General features: G+C 34.0%; 1 protein-coding gene across 2 annotated transcripts in view; it reads right to left on the reverse strand.

The window, feature by feature from the left end:
• Nucleotides 1-1,572: 1,572 nt before the first annotated feature.
• Nucleotides 1,573-21,714, reverse strand: part of LOC149785891 (lysosome membrane protein 2-like) — a 71,237-nt gene continuing 51,095 nt past the window's right edge. For both annotated transcript variants that reach the window (XM_089979887.1, XM_089979885.1), the window contains 4 exons: nucleotides 19,457-19,530; nucleotides 15,634-15,685; nucleotides 13,354-13,515; nucleotides 1,573-10,995 (listed from right to left, as the gene is read on the reverse strand). In XM_089979887.1, the coding sequence (XP_089836013.1) occupies nucleotides 10,861-10,995; nucleotides 13,354-13,515; nucleotides 15,634-15,685; nucleotides 19,457-19,530 (423 nt within the window). In that variant the 3' untranslated portion in view covers nucleotides 1,573-10,860. The remainder of the gene's footprint in view (nucleotides 10,996-13,353; nucleotides 13,516-15,633; nucleotides 15,686-19,456; nucleotides 19,531-21,714) is intronic.

Here is a 21,714-nt window from a genome sequence, read left to right on the forward strand (position 1 = left end):
TCTCTATGCTACATAGCCATTAGGAAGCAACTAATACAGGTTAACTCCCATTTCAATCCACAAGGTGGTTACCATACACCCAGATTGGCCAGTTATTTTGTGAGGAAGGGTGGAAGAGATTATCTGTTATGTGATCACATTAGAATTATCGGAAGAAACATAATTTACTAAACAATTTGCTTTCTCTGTCAAATGAATTCCAGGATGACATTTAGATAATAGGCAAGAGGAGGAGGAAAGAATTTACTTCTCCTAAAGTTAGTTTAGCACAAGAGACAAAGAATTTACTTCTCCTAAAGTTAGTTTAGCACAAGAGACAAAGAATTTACTTCTCCTAAAGTTCATTTAGCATAAGAGACAAAAAATTTACTTCTAAAGTTTGTTTAGCATAAGAGACAAAAAAGTTACTTCTCCTAAAGTTAGTTTAGCACAAGAGACAAAAAATTTACTTCTAAAGTTTGTTTAGCATAAGAGACAAAGAATTTACTTCTCCTAAAGTTAGTTTAGCACAAGAGACAAAGAATTTACTTCTCCTAAAGTTAGTTTAGCACAAGGGACAAAGAATTTACTTCTAAAGTTAGTTTAGCACAAGAGACAAAAGTTTACCAGGTAAATCCAGCAAAAGGGGAAAAAATTCATGTTAGGTTAAATGTTGTGCATTAATAAATGGGGAGTAGGCACTGTCAGTTCAGCTACCACTAACCTACTGAGATTCAGTTTTCCCCTTAATGAGACCATATCATGAAAATGGAAACTAGAGAAGGCAGAATGGGCATGACAGTCAGTTAACTTCAATTTGTCCTAAAGTCAGACATTACATTCAAGGAAACGATCATGGAAGTCACTTACATTAAGTGAGGCAAATTTTCATTAGTGTACCTGATCCACTAATGTAGAGTACTTTGATTTAATAACTCCCTTTGCCAAGCGGCCAGCGCGTGTGGGGTTGTGTTTGCATCATGGAGATGGAGCAAATAGTTATGTGTTGGACGGCTAGTGATAGCAAGCTGTTCTTAAGAAGGAAACATGATTTTGTCACAAGAATGACTGAGCTGTTAAAACCCAGGAAAGATTCCATTTGGGAACAAGGCGAGTGAGCATGGTCTGGATAGATCAAAATTGGATCCCATGTCCATGATAAGCAGGTTTCAGGCACCATCATCTATTCCATGATGTCTGAGATCATTGAACAGTATTCCATGATGTCTGAGATCATCAAACAGTATTCCATGATGTCTTAGATCATCGAACAGTATTCCATGATTGTGCTAAGGGGTATCTTCTTGTTTTTAAAGAGAAAAAACATGCTGAGGGTGGCATAGTATTACTGATGTGACAATAGTCATTAAAAAACATGATTTCCCATTGTATGACTGCCAAGAAGAGAGGCTTCATCTGTTGTGACCCTCTCCAGGATTGAAGTTCTAAATTCCTATCAATCAGGAAACCCCTTAAAGGTGTCGGGAGTCAAGGAGTCAGGAGTCAAGGAGGAGGTTATTTGGATATGGATGGATTTGCTGGCATGCAGTCATACATCATTATCTATTGATGGTAAATGATGAAGAAACAGTATTACATTATACAGGGCATGTAATCATATATTGTCATCAACTTATGGTAAATGATACAGGGCTTGCAATCAAACATCATTATCTATTAATGGTAAATGATGCAGAAACAATATTACATTATACAGGACACGCAAACATATACTGCCATCAACTTATTGTAAATGATCAAGAAACAATATTACAGGGCATACAATCATATATTGTTCTCAATTCATGGTAAATGATGAAGAAACAATTTCAAATTATACAGAGCATGCAATAAAATATTTTGTTCTCTATTCATGGTAAATGAACAAGAAACAATATTAAATGATACAGGATATGAAATCATACAATTTCATCACTTAATGGTAAATGATACAGGGTATGTTATCATATATCATCATCAATTAAAATGATAAATGATTCAGGGCATGGAATCATGTACTGTCATCTATTAATGGTAAATTACACAGGGCATATAATTGTATATCATTATCAATTAAAGGTAAATGATGAAGGAAAATTATTACATTATACAGAGCAAGCAATCATATATTGCTATCTAGTCATGGTAAATGATGAAGAAACAATATTACATGGTACAGGACATGCAATTATGTATTGTCATCAATTAATGGTAAATAATACAGGACATGCAATTATACATCATCATCAATTAATGGTAAATGATACATGACATGCAATTATATATTGTCATCAATTAATGGTAAATAATACAGGACATGCAATTATATACTGTCATCAATTAATGGTAAATAATACAGGACATGCAATTATATATTTCATCAATTAATGGTAAATAATACAGGACATGAAATTATATATTGTCATCAATTCATGGTAAATAATACAGGACATGCAATTATATATTGTCATCAATTAATGCTAAATAATACAGGACATGCAATTATACATTGTCATCAATTAATGGTAAATGATACATGACATGCAATTATGTATTGTCATCAATTAATGGTAAATAATACAAAACATGTAATTATACATTGTCATCAATTAATGGTAAATGATACAGTACATGCAATCATACACTGTCATCAATTAATGGTAAATGACACAGGATATAAATTCATACACTGTCATCAATTAATGGTAAATGACACAGGACATGCAATCATACACTGTCATCAATTAATGGTAAATGACACAGGACATGCAATCATACACTGTCATCAGTTAATGCTAAACAACACAGGACATGCAATCATGCACTGTCATCAATTAATGGTAAATAATACAGGACATGCAATTATACATTGTCATCAATTAATGGTAAATGATACATGACATGCAATTATGTATTGTCATCAATTAATGGTAAATAATACAAAACATGCAATTATACATTGTCACCAATTAATGGTAAATGATACAGTACATGCAATCATACACTGTCATCAATTAATGGTAAATGACACAGGACATGCAATCATACACTGTCATCAATTAATGGTAAATGACACAGGACATGCAATCATACACTGTCATCAGTTAATGGTAAACAACACAGGACATGCAATCATGCACTGTCATCAATTAATGGTAAATGATACATGACATGCAATTATGTATTGTCATCAATTAATGGTAAATAATACAAAACATGCAATTATACATTGTCATCAATTAATGGTAAATGATACAGTACATGCAATCATACACTGTCATCAATTAATGGTAAATGACACAGGACATGCAATCATACACTGTCATCAATTAATGGTAAATGACACAGGACATAAATTCATACACTGTCATCAATTAATGGTAAATGACATAGGACATGCAATCATACACTGTCATCAATTAATGGTAAACAACACAGGACATGCAATCATACACTGTCATCAGTTAATGGTAAACAACACAGGACATGCAATCATGCACAGTCATCAATTAATGGTAAACAACACAGGACATGCAATCATGCACTGTCATCAATTAATGGTAAATGACACAGGACATGCAATCATACAATGTCATCAATCAATGGTAAATGACACAGGACATAAATTCATACACTGTCATCAATTAATGGTAAATGATACAGGACATGCAATCATACACTGTCATCAATTAATGGTAAACAACACAGGACATGCAATCATACACTGTCATCAATTAATGGTAAACAACACAGGACATGCAATCATACAATGTCATCAATCAATGGTAAATTATACAGAGTATATAATCATATATCATAATCAATTAATGGTAAATAATAAAAAAACACCATTTTACATAACTGGAAATGTGAAACTGTTTAATGAAAGAGATATATCAGTAGTGTGAAAAGTACTTAATCTGCAAGAACCACTGCCTTTAAGCTCATTTTGGGAACACCGTATTTAATTATATACAATCTTACATAAGAAAAATTAAATTAACAATTAATTTTGAACCAAGAAAGGTCTATAACATCCTTCACACTTTTTCCTTGCCATCGGATAAAGATGGGTTGACTATTTTTTTATGCATGATCCATGTCACTTATAATACAACGCTATTTCAACCATAAAAAGTCATGATGTTATTTTAATGAAGTCTTGTAAATAAAGCACAGCTAGCATTTCATTCTCCTTCAGTGAGCATAAAACAAGACCCAAAAAGAACTAAATAAAACAAGACCCAAAAAGAACTAAATAAAACAAGACCAAAAAAGAACTAAATAAAGCAAGCCAAAAAAGAACTAAATAAAACAAGACCCAAAAAAGAACTAAATAAAACAAGGCCAAAAAAGAACTAAATAAAGCAGGCCAAAAAGAACTAAATGAAACAATGCCAAAAAAAAACTAAATAAAACAAGACACAAAAAGAACTAAATAAAACAAGACCAAAAAACCCTAAATAAAACAAGACCAAAAAACCCTAAATAAAACATTTATTTTTGAAAAAGATACTCATATTTTCAAAAAACATTTTCCAAACACATGATTCGACACTTACAATAAAGATCCATAACGAACAGAATGCCAGCAGTACTTCATGTCTGGATATTATCTAGATATTATTTTCAACGAGCCAGCAGTACTTCATGTCTGGATATTATCTAAATATTATTTTCAACGAGCCAGCAGTACTTTATGTCTGAATATTATTTTCAATGAGCCCAATAACAAAATATACTATAACAAAAACAGTTTGATTTCATGTCAGGAATATGCACAAAATGCAATATCTAAGTGTAAATGTACAACACCAATCCACTAACACCACAATATTATCATGAAAGAAACAGAGTGTAACCATTCAAGTACTATGTTTATTGTACAAAAAATATCCAAACGTGCACATACTGCTAAAACATTAGACAAATCACTGGTACAACTTAACCAGATTTAATGTGAAGATGTACACAGATGTTATTCCAATGAAACCTCCCATGAGGCCTTGTAATTGCTCTATACAGTTTACAGACCTTCTGAAAATGTGAATAGTGGAGACAGTGTAAATTCTTTTACTAGTATTGATGTGAATACAAATTTAAGTATTTCTATAGATGTTAAAAGTGAATCCTTAAAGAATATATCCACTATTGCTTCAATAGGCATAGTAAAATAAGGATGTTATGAGGCACATCTCAGTAGGCAAGTGTTGCTAATACATTATGCGGTAGAACAGTCCATGTGTTAGGCCTATGTGGAACTTTCCTTGGTATAGATGTACAAAATAATCAGTTTGGTATACAGAGATATGAAAATGAGAGAAAAGACAGAACAGAAACTACTGATAAAGTTGGAGGAGGGGTAAATTTATATATAAACAGTCAGATTTCCTATTAATGAAGAAAAGACCCCGGGATCAGTCGCTTGAAGCAATATGGATACAAATCTGCCCTGTTTCATCAAAGTCAATACTGATATGTTTTGTCTATAGGCTACCTGGTTTACCTGGAGAGAGAAGTTTGAAACTGAACTCCAGGTAGCTCTAGATTATGATCTAAACATTAATGTGATGGGGGCATTTCAATTACAAATGATCATTGCAAAACATCATTTGCAAAATCAAATACTTAAAAAAAACTTACTTGCTTACTCCAATGCAATTGTATGGGATGAACTCACCAAAACAATTAGATTGGAAAGGTATTTTTCATGGACTCGAATTTATTATGTTAATGCATTTCATAATACACTATGTGCTTTATACTTAATGTATTTCAACATGCTCTATTATTTTCTTTATTTTTCCATTGTATTTACTATAGTTTATTCATCCCGAGGGTCTAAGGGAAGAATGGTATATTATACTGCATTACCCTCATCAAATAAAGTACATATTATTGTTATTATTATTATTATTGTTATTATGTTCAAATACTGTGAATTTATCATACTAAAGTCAGCTGGTGAATCACAATTCTGAGCTAAGTGCATATTTAAACTGAGAAGTTTCAAGAAAGCAGTGACATTTTTACCTGCAAATTTGCCACCACATTTTGATATTTTGTATTATCCTGGTTTGCCCATAATATACTGCCTATCACATGGATGTGCCCATGATATACTGCCTATCACATGGATGTGCCCATGATATACTGCCTATCACATGGATGTGCCCATGACAGACTGCGTATCACATGGATGCACCCATGAGAGACTGGCTATCACATGTGTTTGCCCATGAGAGACTGCCTATCACATGGATGTGCCCATGACAGACTGCCTATCACATGGATGTGCCCATGATATACTGCCTATCACATGGATGTGCCCATGATATACTGCCTATCACATGGATGTGCCCATGACAGACTACGTATCACATGGATGCACCCATGAGAGACTGGCTATCACATGTGTTTGCCCATGAGAGACTGCCTATCACATGGATGTGCCCATGACAGACTGCCTATCACATGTATGTGCCCATGATATACTGCCTATCACATGGATGTGCCCATGATATACTGCCTATCACATGGATGTGCCCATGATATACTGCCTATCACATGGATGTGCCCATGATATACTGCCTATCACATGGATGTGCCCATGACAGACTGTGTATCACGTGGATGCACCCATGAGAGACTGGCTATCACATGTGTTTGCCCATGAGAGACTGCCTATCACGTGGGTGTGCCCATGACTGACCACCTATCTCATGGGTTTGCCCATGATTGACTGCCTATTACATGGGTTTTCCCATGATTGACTGCCTATTACATGGGTTTGCCCATGATAGACTGCCTATCACATGTGTGTGCCCATGATAGACTTATAAGAGGTTACAAGAATAACAAACTTTTAAACTGTATTAATACAAAAGGAGTCTTGTTCTCCACCAGAGTAAATATAATTAGAGATGTTTTAAGGAAATATTTAAAGTGTTTACAGACAAACTCAACTCATAAGGGATTTATTTTAAGTCATATCTCAATGATCAATAAAAATGATCTCATCACAGATGATGCATTGTAAAAGATTAGAAAATTTCAATTTGCAGAAGCAAATTTGGAAAGTCTAATCAAACTAGGTTATACTTTGCTGCCTGGACAAGAAGATTGGATCTTTAGTAAGATGCCATTTGTGTCAGACATAACAATCAAAAGACTGGTTTAAGAAAATATAAAATGTTTCTTGCAACATTAGACCTAGATAAACTAATAATAAAATGTTCTAACGAATTCAAGTTTTAGTCCCGACAAAGAAACCAAGATGGAAGGCGATGACGTATACTGTATCCTTTGTGGTGTTGGAATGTCTACAGTTCTGTGTTATTCACAAACAATAATCCAGTGTTGGAAATATGAATAAAATTTTTAAGAAATCTCTTTGTTCAAGAATTCTGTATGAGCACAAAAATATTTCCTGAGAAAGGAACTAATCTTTTAGAATCCAAACAATCTGAAGAAATATTAACATATAACTCGAAAAATGGCTACAACAGAAGAAAATGACTTGAAATCAAGCATTTTTAAGCCCAGACTATTAAAACTAAGTAATGCACAATTTTGGAAATGCCTAATTACAAAATAGAGGATCAATTGATCATGTTTACATATAAAAAATTATGTAGCCCCAGTATGATTTCGATAAAAACCAATAATTTTATTCCAAGAAAAAATGTTGTTTACCTCACTAAAACTATTTACAAGCCTAAGGTCATGTATTCAATACAGCCTCAATCTCAACATTATTATTCCCACAATAAAATAAATTAAAAATAATTTGTTCACATGGCTGTTACTAATTTTGTATTAAGGTTGGGAACCAGGTCAGCCTTTTATGTTTACTAAAATGAACAGTCAAGGTCAAACTGTTTTCTGGAAAACATATGAGTTCCTTGTAAAAAGAACTACTTTATATTGACATATAATGAGATTAAAAAAATAGAAAGATTTTTAAAACATACAAACAATTAAATCAGATTTAAATTAAATCAAATATACATAACAATTGCATGAACAACATGTGTGTATTGTGGCTTCTGAGGTAACATCTGTACAAGTTAGTTTGGTTCAATGACCAACTCAAGTCAGTCTAATATTAAAACCCAGATCTGGATCAAACCCGGACCATTCAATATCCGAATTATCCTGCAACTGTCAGATTTTAAAATGTTCTGCTATTGTTCTGTTAATCCATAAACATAAAAAGTTGTTTAAGTACACTTTATGGTAAAGTTTTAAAGGTTGGAAAGTCTGTAAACTTAACAGATGTGTACGACTGTGTTTATGTCAATACATCTGCAAAATGAAGAATATTGATGAAAAATGAAAGCTAAGCTGGGACTGTCATCTTCCATTATAATTTGACAATAGAATTCTAAAAAACATGAAAATATGATTCTGATGTATCATGACTTTCTGTATATTATGACAAAAAATTATCATCAACCAAACTTCAATAATTTATAAATATTACAGTCATGGTAATTTATCAATAAACTAATGATACTGGTCTCTTAAATAAGACATGAATTCTTTATTTCTCATTTATTGGTCCATATATTAAATACAAATTAATAAAAAATACTTACAAATTACATAACTATTTTACTGAAACCTTTTAAGGACAAACTCTGAAAAAATACTTTCTCGACTGGTCATACTCTTATTCAACAAGTGTGATCCAGTTCAGCTGTAGAGGATTTTGTTTGATGGCTATGTGGTCATATCTGGAGACCATGGTTACAAGTTGTGGAGGATTCTGTTTGATGATCATGTGGTAATATCTGGAGACCATGGTTACAAGTTGTGGAGGATTCTATTTAATGGCCATATGGTTATATCTGGAGACCATGGTTATGAGTTGTGGAGGATTCTGTTTGATGGCTATGTGGTTATATCTGGAGACCATAGTTACAAGTTGTGAAGGATTCTGTTTGATGGCTATGTGGTTATATCTGGAGACCATAGTTACAAGTTGTGGAGGATTCTATTTAATGGCCATGTGGTTATATCTGGAAACCATGGTTATGAGTTGTGGATGATTCTATTTAATGACCATGTGGTTATATTTGGAGACCATGGTTATGAATTTTGGAAGATTCTATTTAATGCCATGTGGTTATATCTGGAGACCATAATTATTTGTTGTGGAGGACTCTTTTTGATGGCTAGATGATTGTATCTTGTGACCATGGTTATGAGTTGTAGAGCAGGGCAGATGAAATCCTATAGCCTAGATAACTGTCTATACATTTACAAAGTCAAAAAAGTCAAATTCTCCAAGGTGCTAGTCTGTGACAAGTGCTTTCTTCCTATTTTACTGCAAGTTGGGCCAGTGCTAATTTTCAAACTTTAATTACTTTATCTACCATTATCTGGCCATTCATGCCATCTAAGCATACCGTATGCTTGAATCAAAGTCAATTTATGTATTGACATACTGTGATACTATTGTCACATTAAATGATTTGTATTATTGTGTGACTGCATACTGGGCCAAGTGAACAAATTATCAGCCAATCAAAACACTTCAAACAAAACAAATCCAGTATGACTAATCAGCAGTGTTGATGGCTATGTGATTATATCTGGAGACTAAAGTTATGTATTGTTGAGGATTTTGTTTTATGACTGTGATTTTATCTGGAGACTACAGTTATGTGTTGTTGAGGATTTTGTTTGATGGCAATGTGATTGTATCTATACACCAGTTATGTGTTGTTGAGGATTTTGTCTCAAGGTATATGCTATTATAACTGGAGATCATACCTGTGCATTTTCTACTGTTACAATGATTGTTTTGATCAAAGAAAAAAAATATTTTTGCAATAATTCTTAGATGTGGCTGTTGCCAGCTTATGTTATCTAGACTAATCAAGCAACTGCTTTTTTAGCCAATAAGCAAAAGATGTAATCATGCAAGAACTCTGAGGTCATCAAAGTTCCACATTGGTGACATGGTGACAATCTCTATTCCTTCACTCACCTATCACTCTTCCCCACACTTCTGCTATAATTATGAATTAGTATCTATTGAGCTGTAAATTTACAAGAAGAAAAAAACTGAACCATTTTGTGAAATAAATTGACACCAGTTCTAAACCATGCTTAGTCTTGTCTGCTGTAACATAATCATGTGTGTTAATTGTTAGTCATGATACCATTGGTCTGTCTTGCCTTTGCCCTTGTCAAGGATTGGTCACTTATAATACACTTTGTAGTGATTTATTAAGTAAAATCATATTAACTGAGATTTATTTTTAGTTGCTAGTGTGTAGTATTATAATTCAAAGCCCTCAGTTTTTAGTTGCCAAGCAAAGCACAGTATTAGAACTTAAAGCGTTTAGGTTGCAGTTGCCAGAGTGTAGTATTTGGAACTTAAAGCCTTTAGGTTGTATTTGCCAGAGTGAAGTATTTAGAACTTAAAGCCTTTAGATTGTAGTTGCCAGAGTGTAGTATTTAGAACTTAAAGCCTTTAGGTTGTAGTTGCCAGAGTGTGGTATTTAGAACTTAAAGCCTTTAAGCTGTAGTTGCCAGAGTGTGGCATTTGGAACTTAAAGCCTTTAGACTGTAGTTGCCAGAGTGTAGTATTTAGAACTTAAAGCCTTTAGGTTGTAGTTGCCAGAGTGTGGTATTTGGAACTTAAAGCCTTTAGTCTGTAGTTGCCAGAGTGCAGTATTTAGAACTTAAAACCTTCCATTTTTGGTTCTAAAACTATACTATTGCGTCAAAGTTTATCTCATAACCAAAAGAAACTATTGTTCCAGGACAAAATAAAAAAATTCTATACAGATTTTGAATGAACAGACTTGTACAAAATCAAAACTGCTGAAGGTTTAACACCCTCACTTATATAGACCCTGATGTCCCTCATGATGAATAGCTCTGATCTATTACATCAGAATTTATCAGAGGAGATCGCTCATTCTGTCCAGTATGATCATATTCTGTCCCAGGACCTTCATTAAAAGATGGTTCCACTTTCACCTTTCTACTGGTAGTGGACTGCAAGAGATAATGCAAAAATTTATTGCATTAATAATGTAATTATTTTCTTACTGGTAAAATTCCCACATCTGAGAATGTAATAGTCTTTCCTGTTGGTAAAATTCTAACACATCTGACAATGTAATGGTCTTTCCTGTTGGTAAATACAAGTAAAATCCAAATAAACAAAATATATATTTGTATTATTGAGCTGATGTTATGCTGCTGATAAAATAAATTGTAATCTTACTGGTAAAATATCAAAATTTTCACAGTAAATTCCAAACAAGCTGTCATAATTAATTGTATTATTGTGATGTCATGGGATGCATGTGATGTTATTCTGTAAAGAGAATAACTGTGTTTTCCACAAATTCTCAGCAGAACATTCTAAAATGTGTCGAATTGTTGATAGAAATCTTGCATTTGAATTGGGTTTTTGATGGTGCAGAAATGTATAAAAGTTCACTTTACATATCACTAGTAAAATTTACCATTGTGATAATTTGTGCTGATAAAACCACATCAACATCCTTAAAAAATTAAGGCTCCTAATTCTAGAACAATGATAAGTTTTTGTGTCTGAGACTTTTACCCTAATTCTGGTAGACTGTTAAGATTATCTGTGTCTTGGACTTTAATTCTGGTAGAATGTTAAGATTATGTCATGAACTTGTACCCTAATTCTGCTAAACTGGTAAGATAGTGTGTTTTGAACTTTTATTTTAATTCTGGTAGATTGATCAGCTATGTCTTGAATTCACATCATCATTCTGGTAGACTGGTCTCTTAGCCTATCTTGACATTTTAGCCTAATTCTCATAGACTGGTCTATTAGCCTATCTTGATATTTTAGCCTAATTCTCATCGACTGGTCGATTAGCCTATCTTGACATTTTAACCTAATTCTCATCAACTGGTCTATTAGCCTATCTTGACATTTTAGCCTAATTCTCATAGACTGGTCTATTATCCTATCTTGATATTTTAGCCTAATTCTCATAGACTGGTCTATTAGCCTATCTTGACATTTTAGCCTAAATCTCATAGACTGGTCTATTAGCCTATCTTGACATTTTAGTCTAATTCTCGTAGACTGGCAAGATTATTTGTGGCTTGGACTTTTACCATAATTCTGGCAGCCTGAGAAGATTATTTGTCATTGAGTTCTATCCTAATATTGGTTGGTTGAGAAGATTTTATGTGTCATTGACTTTTATCATAATTCTTGTAGACTGGAAAGATTGACTGTCTCTTGATAAACAGAAAAAGACTGTCAGTGTTGTGGACTTTTGCCATATTTATCTCAAAATAAACTCATGCAAGATGACACAAAATTTCAGCAAATATTTATCCAGGTAAACTAGTTTCTTCAAAATCTAATTATCGTTTCTCGACAAAATTTGCAAGGTGGACTTATCATTAGAGGAAAGTAACTAGAGAGAATACCCTAAGTTCTCTGAGACATTAAACTATCAACTGCATTTAACTTGCTACATAGTTACGGTGAAAATTAGTAAATAAAATGTCCACTATGTATGAGTATAATTTTATGCAAGATAAACTGACCACTCTATTTAACATGGGAATGTCTATCGTGTGCCCAACACTGCAAATTAGTGGAGTTTAATTAGTGTTCAACAGGTACTGCACGAACAATACTAACAAAGTAATTTAGACCATAACCCCAAAATCACATCGAATTATACAAAATTCATGCTTTAAACATTTCAACTACAGGACAAAAATTGCAAGGCAAGGAAAAAAACTAATCAAACTATTGTAAATCTGGATCTTACTGCAGGTAGCAATAACTAGGTTACATTTAGCAAATATTACATTAATATAAGACATTAATATATAATTTAACATTTTCATTTTTAAAGTTAAATTTTTATCCTAACTAGAATTTGGGTGTTTAATAGCAAAATTAGTTTCATGATTTCAGTTTCTTCATTTGATTTGTAAGAATTTAATACTTCTAACAAACAGAGATTTTGCAATTTATGAATTTACACTGACTCTGAAGAATACATGTATGAATTAACACTAACCATGAAGAACATGTGTATGAATTTGCACAGACCTTACAGATTAAGTACATGGTTTTGCAAAGGACCTTAAAGGATATGTGTATGAATTCACACTGACCTTGAAGAATGTGTATGAATTTGCAACGACCTTACAGAAATGACCCTCAAGAATATGTGTATGAATTCACATTGACCTTGAAGAATATGTGTATGAATTTACACAGACCTTATGGATTAAGTACATGATTTTACAATAAGCCTTGAAGAATACATGTATGATTTTACACCGAGCTTGAAGAATACATCTGTAAATGTACAGAGTTATTAAAGATTTTACACTGACCGTGAAGATTAGATGTCTGTTGAAGGCACAATACATCACAGAAACTAGTACTACCAGAAGTCCCACTGATATTAGACTTATCTCCAGAACCCAGATGATTTTCAGTGGGGTAAACAGCATGGAATTCATCTTGTCTGCATTCTCATCATCTATCACTGCACTCTGCAGAAGAATCAACTGGTTGGCAAAATTTTCCACCTTCTTATCTCAATTAAAAAGGAATTCAATTTCTGTGAAGGTCATATTTTAAAAAAAAACCAAATGACTCTGAATGACCAAATGACTTTAACAGTAACTGAATGGCACTGAGTAACAAAATGACTGAACAATAATCAAATGGCTTTATTGTAACTAAATGACTCTAGTAATCAAATGGCTTGGATGAAAACAAATGACTGAAAAGCAATCAAATGGCTTTAATTTAACCAAATGAGTCTAGTAATCAAATGGCTTGGATGAAAACAAATGACTGAACAATAATCAAATGGCATTATTGTAACTAAATGACTCTAGTAATCAAATGGCTTGGATGAAAACAAATGACTGAAAAGCAATCAAATGGCTTTAATTTAACCAAATGACTAGTAATCAAATGGCTTGGATGAAAACAAATGACTGAAAAGCAATCAAATGGCTTTAATTTAACCAAATGAGTCTAGTAATCAAATGGCTTTGATGTAGCCAAATGACTCTGAACAATAATCAAATGGCTTTATTGTAACCAAATGACTAAGCTTGTTGTCTTCATATTTTTTTCTGTTACTTTTTGTAAGAGCCTAGACTCGTAACTCAGAGAAAATGTCTTGTCAATATGACCATCCATCTGGAATTAGTACTGACAGTAACATTTTCAAACGGCTGCCTTGGTAGCCATATAGTGTGTCCAATTAGCACCATTTACACTGAGGACCGACTAGACATCATAAGAAGTCTTAAAGTAAAACGTGCAAATCTACATAACCATCTGATCTGAAATTATGCATTCAGATTTCAAAGTCACTGCAGTACTAAATGTAAAATCATCACTTGGGATCAACTAGACAGCATAAAGTCTTTCACTGAAATGCCATGTCACAATGACCATCCATTCTGAAGAAGCAGTCGTAAGATTATCAAGGTGGCTTCCATGGCAACCATATTGCCTGTCCAAAGGGCACCATTTTCATCTGGAACAACATTATAATAAAAGTTTAGTCAAAACAAGCATTAGTTCAGAAGGAGTAGCAAGAACAAGATTCTCAAGATTGCTGCCATTGCAGGCATATTGGATATCCTAAGGGGGAGGGTGTACTATTTTCATTTATGACAAACTTTTTAGTGAAAAACCAATGTCAATATACCCATCCAGTGTGAAGGAGTAACAATCAAAAGATTTTCACAATGGATTCAGATCAGCACAATTTTTATGTAGAACCAACATGACTTTGCAAGAAATCTTTTGAGTGAAAATTTCATAACAAAATGACTATATGTTCAAGAACAGTAATGACAATAGGAGTTTCAAGACTGCCACTGTGATGGTTGGCAGTTTGGCACAAAATATTTTAAAAAATAACTAGACATCATGAGAAGCATTTTGGTGAAAAGCCAACACTGATATTGACTGTCCATTCAGAAGAAGTAGCAGTAACAAGATTTTTTAAAAGATGGCTGTTAGGGTGGCCACATTCAATGTCTGAGGGGCACCATTTTTATCTAGGACCAACCAAACCTTGGGAAGAATGTGTGCATACAGTTTCATTGCAAACCTCCCAGCAGTTTAGAAGTAGTGATAACCAAATTTTGGTAATGGATGGATGAAAGACACACACTACAATGGACAACAGTCAATCACATAAAGCTCTTCAGGTCTCTTAGATCTAACTGAAGTTCCGTCAAGAGTATAAAAGCAACTTTTTTAAACAGCTGTGTTCTTCCCACTTACCTATGTTTGGAGATCTGGTAAATTATATTAATTATAAGAGTATGTAATAAACAGGTTACTTTATGTACATTGATATCCTGACGTATCTCTTTGTTTTAGCGTAGCCAATGAGCTCACTAAAATAACTCTGTTTTGATGTAGTTGATAAGCCCACTACGACAACTCCCTGTTTTGGCGTAGCCGATAAGCTCACTAAAAATAACTCCTACAACCAAAATATCAGACAGTTAACACACAATAGCCTATGACGACAGTATTTACTGATTACATACCTCACTAAAAATAACTCCTACAACCAAAGTATCAGACAGTTAACACACAACAGCCTATGACGACAGTATTTACTGATTACATACCTCATTAAGCCAGAATATGGGCAAGAATACTTCAGTTATATTTTCTGTTTCTCTGAAACACAAACAACATGGCTTGTTATTGATAATAGCAACACAAAAGTGATTTTTTGATGAAAATGTAATTGTTACATACTTAAGTGCATGATATGGATTTTTGGAGTGATTTTGAAGTTAACATATTATAAACAGATAAATGCTTTCAAGTTCATAAGATTGCTCTGATGGCCTAGTGGTGAGAGCATCCACCTCAGATGCAGTTGTTTGCAGGTTTGAACCCTGACCGAGTCATATGAAAGACATGAAAATGGTACTAGCAGCTGCCTTGCTTGCGCCCAACATTATGAGGTTAGTGTTAGGACTGGTCAGCCTGGTATCAGGATAATGTGACTGGGTGGGATATGATGCTACATGTCTGTGACATGATGATCCAGTCCTGGACATTACTATAAACTGTCAAGCTGCATACATCGTAGCTATATGAATTAAATTTTCTTTAAAGCTACATTCAAAATCCAAATCACACACACACACACACACACACACATTCATAATCCTGATTTCTGTTTCTGATGTAAACAGGTATTTACATTTGGTAACTTCATATGCTTATGGGGACCAGGGCAATGTAATATGCCTGCACGGACCAGGATAACTTGATATGCCTATAGGAACCAGGGTAATCTGATATGACTGTAGGGACCAGGGTCACTTGATATGGCTGTAGGGACTTGGGTAATTTGATAGATTGTAGGGATCAGGGTAACCTGATATGCCTGTATGGACTTGGGTAATTTGACAGATTGTAGGGACCAGGGTAACTTGACATGCCTGTATGGACTTGGGTAATTTGATAGATTGTAGGGATCAGGGTAACTTGATATGGCTGTAGGGACTTGGGTAATTTGATAGATTGTAGGGATCAGGGTAACTTGATATGCCTGTATGGACCTTGGTAGAAGCATGAAATTATGATCTTATGAGGACTGCAACATTTTTGCTGACATACAGTATTTCGGTTTATTATACAGATCAAACAAAACTAGTACAAACCACATTCAAATGATCCTTAGTGTTAATGTTTTGTTTAAAAATGTGACATAAACAGCAAAATTAGAACTACTGATAAAACCTAAGGTAAGAAGATAAGCCAAAAAGATAAAAAGATAACAACAAAGACTTGCAGATGGAACTTAAGGCACACAGATAAAGCTAAAAGATAACTACAGATCAAACATAGGCACCCACATACAGCCAAAAGAATAACTAGACAAAAACTAAGGCATGTAGGTAAAGCCAAAAGGATAACTATAGATAAACTATGTGATGTAGGTAAAGCCAAAAGGATAACTACAGATCAAACATAGGCACCCACATACAGCCAAAAAGAATAACTAGACAAAAACTAAGGCATGTAGGTAAAGCCAAAAGGATAACTACAGATAAACTATGCGATGTAGGTAAAGCCAAAAGGATAACTACAGATAAAAACTTAGGCATGCAGATAAAGCCAAAAGATCAAAACAAAAGTACACAGATAAAGCCAAAAACAAAAGTATGCAGATAAAGCCAAAAGGATTACTGCAGATCAAAACAGATAATTGTTCCATGCCAACTTAAAACAAAGGATAGTATCTTGTATTTATGGATTTCAGGACATTAACAGTTATTTTACCAGTGACAATTTAGTGGGGGAACTACTGGTGATTTGAACGCTTTTTTTGTGATTTTAACAGTGACACAGCAGTGCATGAGCTAATGGTAATTCAATAGTAGTAAGGGTGGTTTTAACTGAGACACAGCAGTGCATGAGCTAATGGTAATTCAATGGCAGTAAGGGTGGTTTTAACAGAGACACAGCAGTGCATGAGCTAATAGTAATTAAATGGTAGTAAGGGTGGTTTTAACTCTGACTCACAGGAGGATCTACATTATTGGTGATTTTACTAGTTACATGTCAATGGAGAAACAGATGATGTTTTAAGGACTATTTTTGGTGATTTTACCAGTGATGCATCATTGGAAGTTCTGCTGGTGATTTGAGGGCATTAATGGTGATTTTACCAGTGACACATTAAAAGAGGAGCTGACAGTGATTTGAGATCTTTCTGATTTTACCTGTGACGCATTAGTGCAGGATCTGCCAGTAATTTCAGGGCATTGATGGTGACTTTACAGTGACATACACATCAGTGCAGGATCTGCCAGAAATTTCAGGGCATTGATGGTGACTTTACCAGTGACATACACATCAGTGGAGGATCTGCCAGTGATTAAAGGGCATTATTGGTGATTTCACCAGTGAAGGAGCTGCCAATGAGTTAAGGATGTCAATTGTAATTTTACCAGTGACACATCAGCCAAAGAGCTTCTGGTAATATCAGGGCTTTAATGATGATTGTATCAGTGACACAACAGTGGAGGGACTGCCAGTGATATTAGGGTATTAATTGTGATTTTACCAGTGAAACATCATGAGAAATCTGAGGGTACTAACAGTGATTTTACCAGTGAAACATCAGTGGAGGAGTTGCTGGTGACTTGAGGGTAATAAAGAGAGATTCTACTAGTAATACATCAGTGACAGTAAAATCGGTTTACATCCTCAAATCATAAACACAATACAGTAGTCCCCCTCTTGAACGGGCCCCCTGACCAGCGTCCACCTGCTCCTTACGGCCAGAATCTGTTGAAAAAGATGAGTTTGTGTTCAAAAGTACCCCTCACGAAAGGGTCAAGGATCCTTGCAGAAAACTGTGATGTTGGAAAGACTCAGATAAACAATATCGTGAAAGATAAGCAAACAATTCTGCAGAAGTGGGAAGGTGGAATGGGTGGAGAAAGGAAGATTGAGCCAGGAGATGTTTGTATCCTGATTCGAATGACAAGGTTTTTGAATGGCTTTGCACTGCGCATCCTAAGAAAATTCCACATCCAAGTGAAAGCAACAATTTTGTCAGTTGAAATGGGATATGAGGACTTTACCGCAAGTAATGGATGGTTGCACAGATTTCAAGTCTGACACAATATTAAGTGTTCTGTCCTAAGTGGAGAATCAGCTGATGTTAATAATGAAGTTGTTGAAGATTGGAACAAAAGACTAAACAATATATGCAGGGGAAATGACAGCAAGGATATTTTAATTGTAACAAGACTGGTTTGTTTTTTAGACAGTTACCAAGAAAGTGACAGATGATGTGATCTGTAACACTATTATAAAGACAGTTTTAAAACTATATCAATGGTTATTCATAACATTCTTTTGAAAATGATGAAACAGTTTGTTTTTCATTTATTTCACAACATGCATGTGATATTTTAATGAAAATATTAAATGTTTTAAAATTAAATGTACTTGTGACTTTCTTCAAATGTATTTACTATTCGCATTTGTCACCCCCCTCTAGAAAGGCCACCCTCATTATAAGGTCACTTCTCTGCTGCAATAGGGGTGGCCTTATAAGAGGGGGACTACTGTATTGTTATCCACACTGCAATGTATATTGAGAAATTTTGTTTAAAAAAATAATAGCTGAAATGTAACTTACATGGCACTTGGTCGAAGGAAGATTTAAAATTCATTGGCACAGGGTCACAGGGAGAGTTTAATTCCCATAGCACTAGGACACAGGAAACACTTTGACAGCATAATGGCATCAATATTCAAAGTGTATATCATGGATTTCAGTGCTGCACATTTTGAAGTTTGTCTAATCAGAAGGTTCATTAAATTTGGAAGTATGACTAATCAGAAAGTGTATTACATTTGTATGCTTGACCTGTCCTAAAGCACATTACGTCAATAGGTGTTAAAATATTGTCTTACGTGATATTGGCAATGGGTTCCAGGTACAAGTTAATCTGAAGCTTCTTGGCTGCCTGAAGCACCAAGCCAGTGTACTACAATGGAAAGAAAAACAGGAAGCAATAAAACAGAGGTATTGAAAAAAGTGTAGAATAAAATCCTATCACTGACCATACTAAATTTTGTTGTTGAAAGAAGGGAGCAAAAAAAGGTATGACATTAAAGATGGAATTTATTTCCATTCAATCAGATAATTCCTCCTACTTGCTTTCAATAATTTCCCAAAATTCTTCTCATCAGCTGACAGCATGCAACTTGGCATGAGCAGAAGTAATAACTTCAGAAGTCAAAGGATTTGGCACCAATCTCTGTATCGAGAGGATGGCACTTTATTTAGTCAACCACTATTTGGACAAGTAGCTATTAGCTTTCATAGCTAAACGGTTTAGCCTGGGAGGGCTGGATTTGCAAGGAAGTAGTAGCTTTTCTAAGGTATTATGATTGGGTAACATTTTTAAAGAAGAAACCAAAGTGTAGTCAATGATTACTTAGCTGACCACTACTCAGCTTTAAGTAGTCACTGTAAATTACCATGTGGAAAATATACTCAAATTTATCTAATTTTTGCAATTTTTACTTATGGCTGTAAATTGCAGTGATTATCTTTAGTTAGATCTTGCCCACATGACTAGGGTCTGTTTTAGGAATATTAAGAGCGTAAAATTACATGCTTACATGTTACAAATGATAATCTTAATAAGACTTGTTGATGATTTTGGGGTAATTTCATTTTGGCTGGTAGGGTTCTAGAAAAATTAAGTAATCTCCAATTGGTTGGGTTAGATCACATGAAGAGGTATTTCAAAATATTTATTGAGTAGTATGATCTGTCACATGGGGTTATGCTGTGAAATATAGTTGTAATAAAATGTGTATATAAGGAGAGAAATGAACTATCAAATTTCATTCCTATTTTGGAGTCATTCTTATTTTTGGTGTTCCTGTTGTAACATCAAGTCAGCAGATGTGGTTTATTTTAAATCTAGATATTATTAGAGAGGAAAAACATTTGTTTGGACTGTTTATTGGAAATAAAAGAGCTCATTATTTCGAACTGTTGTGAATTATTCAAGGTAGTTCTGGAAAATGCCATTTTGACACTGTCATGATTCTTTGCAAAACAGTATGTTTCCAGTTTCAAACTTTATATGGAACATTTCATTTTTAGACTTTAATAGAACTCTTTCAGGATTATTTTGGATTCATTTCATAATACTATAAGTTCCTCTCACATTTTTATTTATAACTTGGATAATTATATGATTTGCTCAGTTTTACAAAACTTGTTGATTTTCCTTCTTTCTGTTACTTAGTTAATGACCATAGAGTGGTAACAAATAAAAGTATTTTAATAAAGTTATCTTGACATGATATCTTTTAATATTTTTAAAATTTTAACTTTTATATGGCACTATATAGCCAGAATTTTGCAAACATACCATTAAATCACATACAAACCCACTCCAAACTGATGCATAGGACCTAGGAAGAAAGAACAGTTGAGATTCAATGGGATGTACATATGTATTATCTTCTACCTGTGCAGATGCCAAAGGAAGGGTACTACAACTAGTCTGCTTGACTTCATAGGGAAGAGTTAAAAACCTAAATGGAAATGAGCTAAATACAAAACCTTAACATAGGCCTGTAAATTGTGAATGCAGGGCACAGTGACCGGCTTTTGTTATAAGAATGTGGTACTATACAGAGAATGACACTATTGTCTAGTCTGAATGATTCTGACAAACTGTGCTTAATATTAAACACAAAATTCACTGAAGCATAATACGATTAACAATGACCTACTTTCTGAGGTATGCATCAAGATGAATCCTTACCAAGTTTCATGATTCTAGGTATAACAGTATGTGTACTGAATGCAACAACAAAACAAACTGGTCATGAGGTAAACCTCATAACATAACCTAAGCCAGTAAAATGTGAAACGTAGGTCACAGTGACTTTCTGTGTTGAAAGAGTCTAATACTATTAATGATTCATACAATCATCTACTTTTACAATTCAAGTATGAATTAAACTTAAAAAAACAACAACAAAATCTAACCAATGTCAGAGACGTGAGAAATGTGTCATAGTGACCTTCTTTTGTGATGAGGGTGTAGTACTTGTCCCCTCATGATGTTCCATGATTCCAGATAAAACAATATGTATACAATGTGCAAATAACCAGAGCTGAATGCAAAGTTTTATCAAGAATG

The sequence above is a fragment of the Sinohyriopsis cumingii genome, chromosome 13 (assembly GCF_028554795.1).
Source record: "Sinohyriopsis cumingii isolate HCF-2022 chromosome 13, ASM2855479v2, whole genome shotgun sequence".
Taxonomy (NCBI): domain Eukaryota; kingdom Metazoa; phylum Mollusca; class Bivalvia; order Unionida; family Unionidae; genus Sinohyriopsis; species Sinohyriopsis cumingii.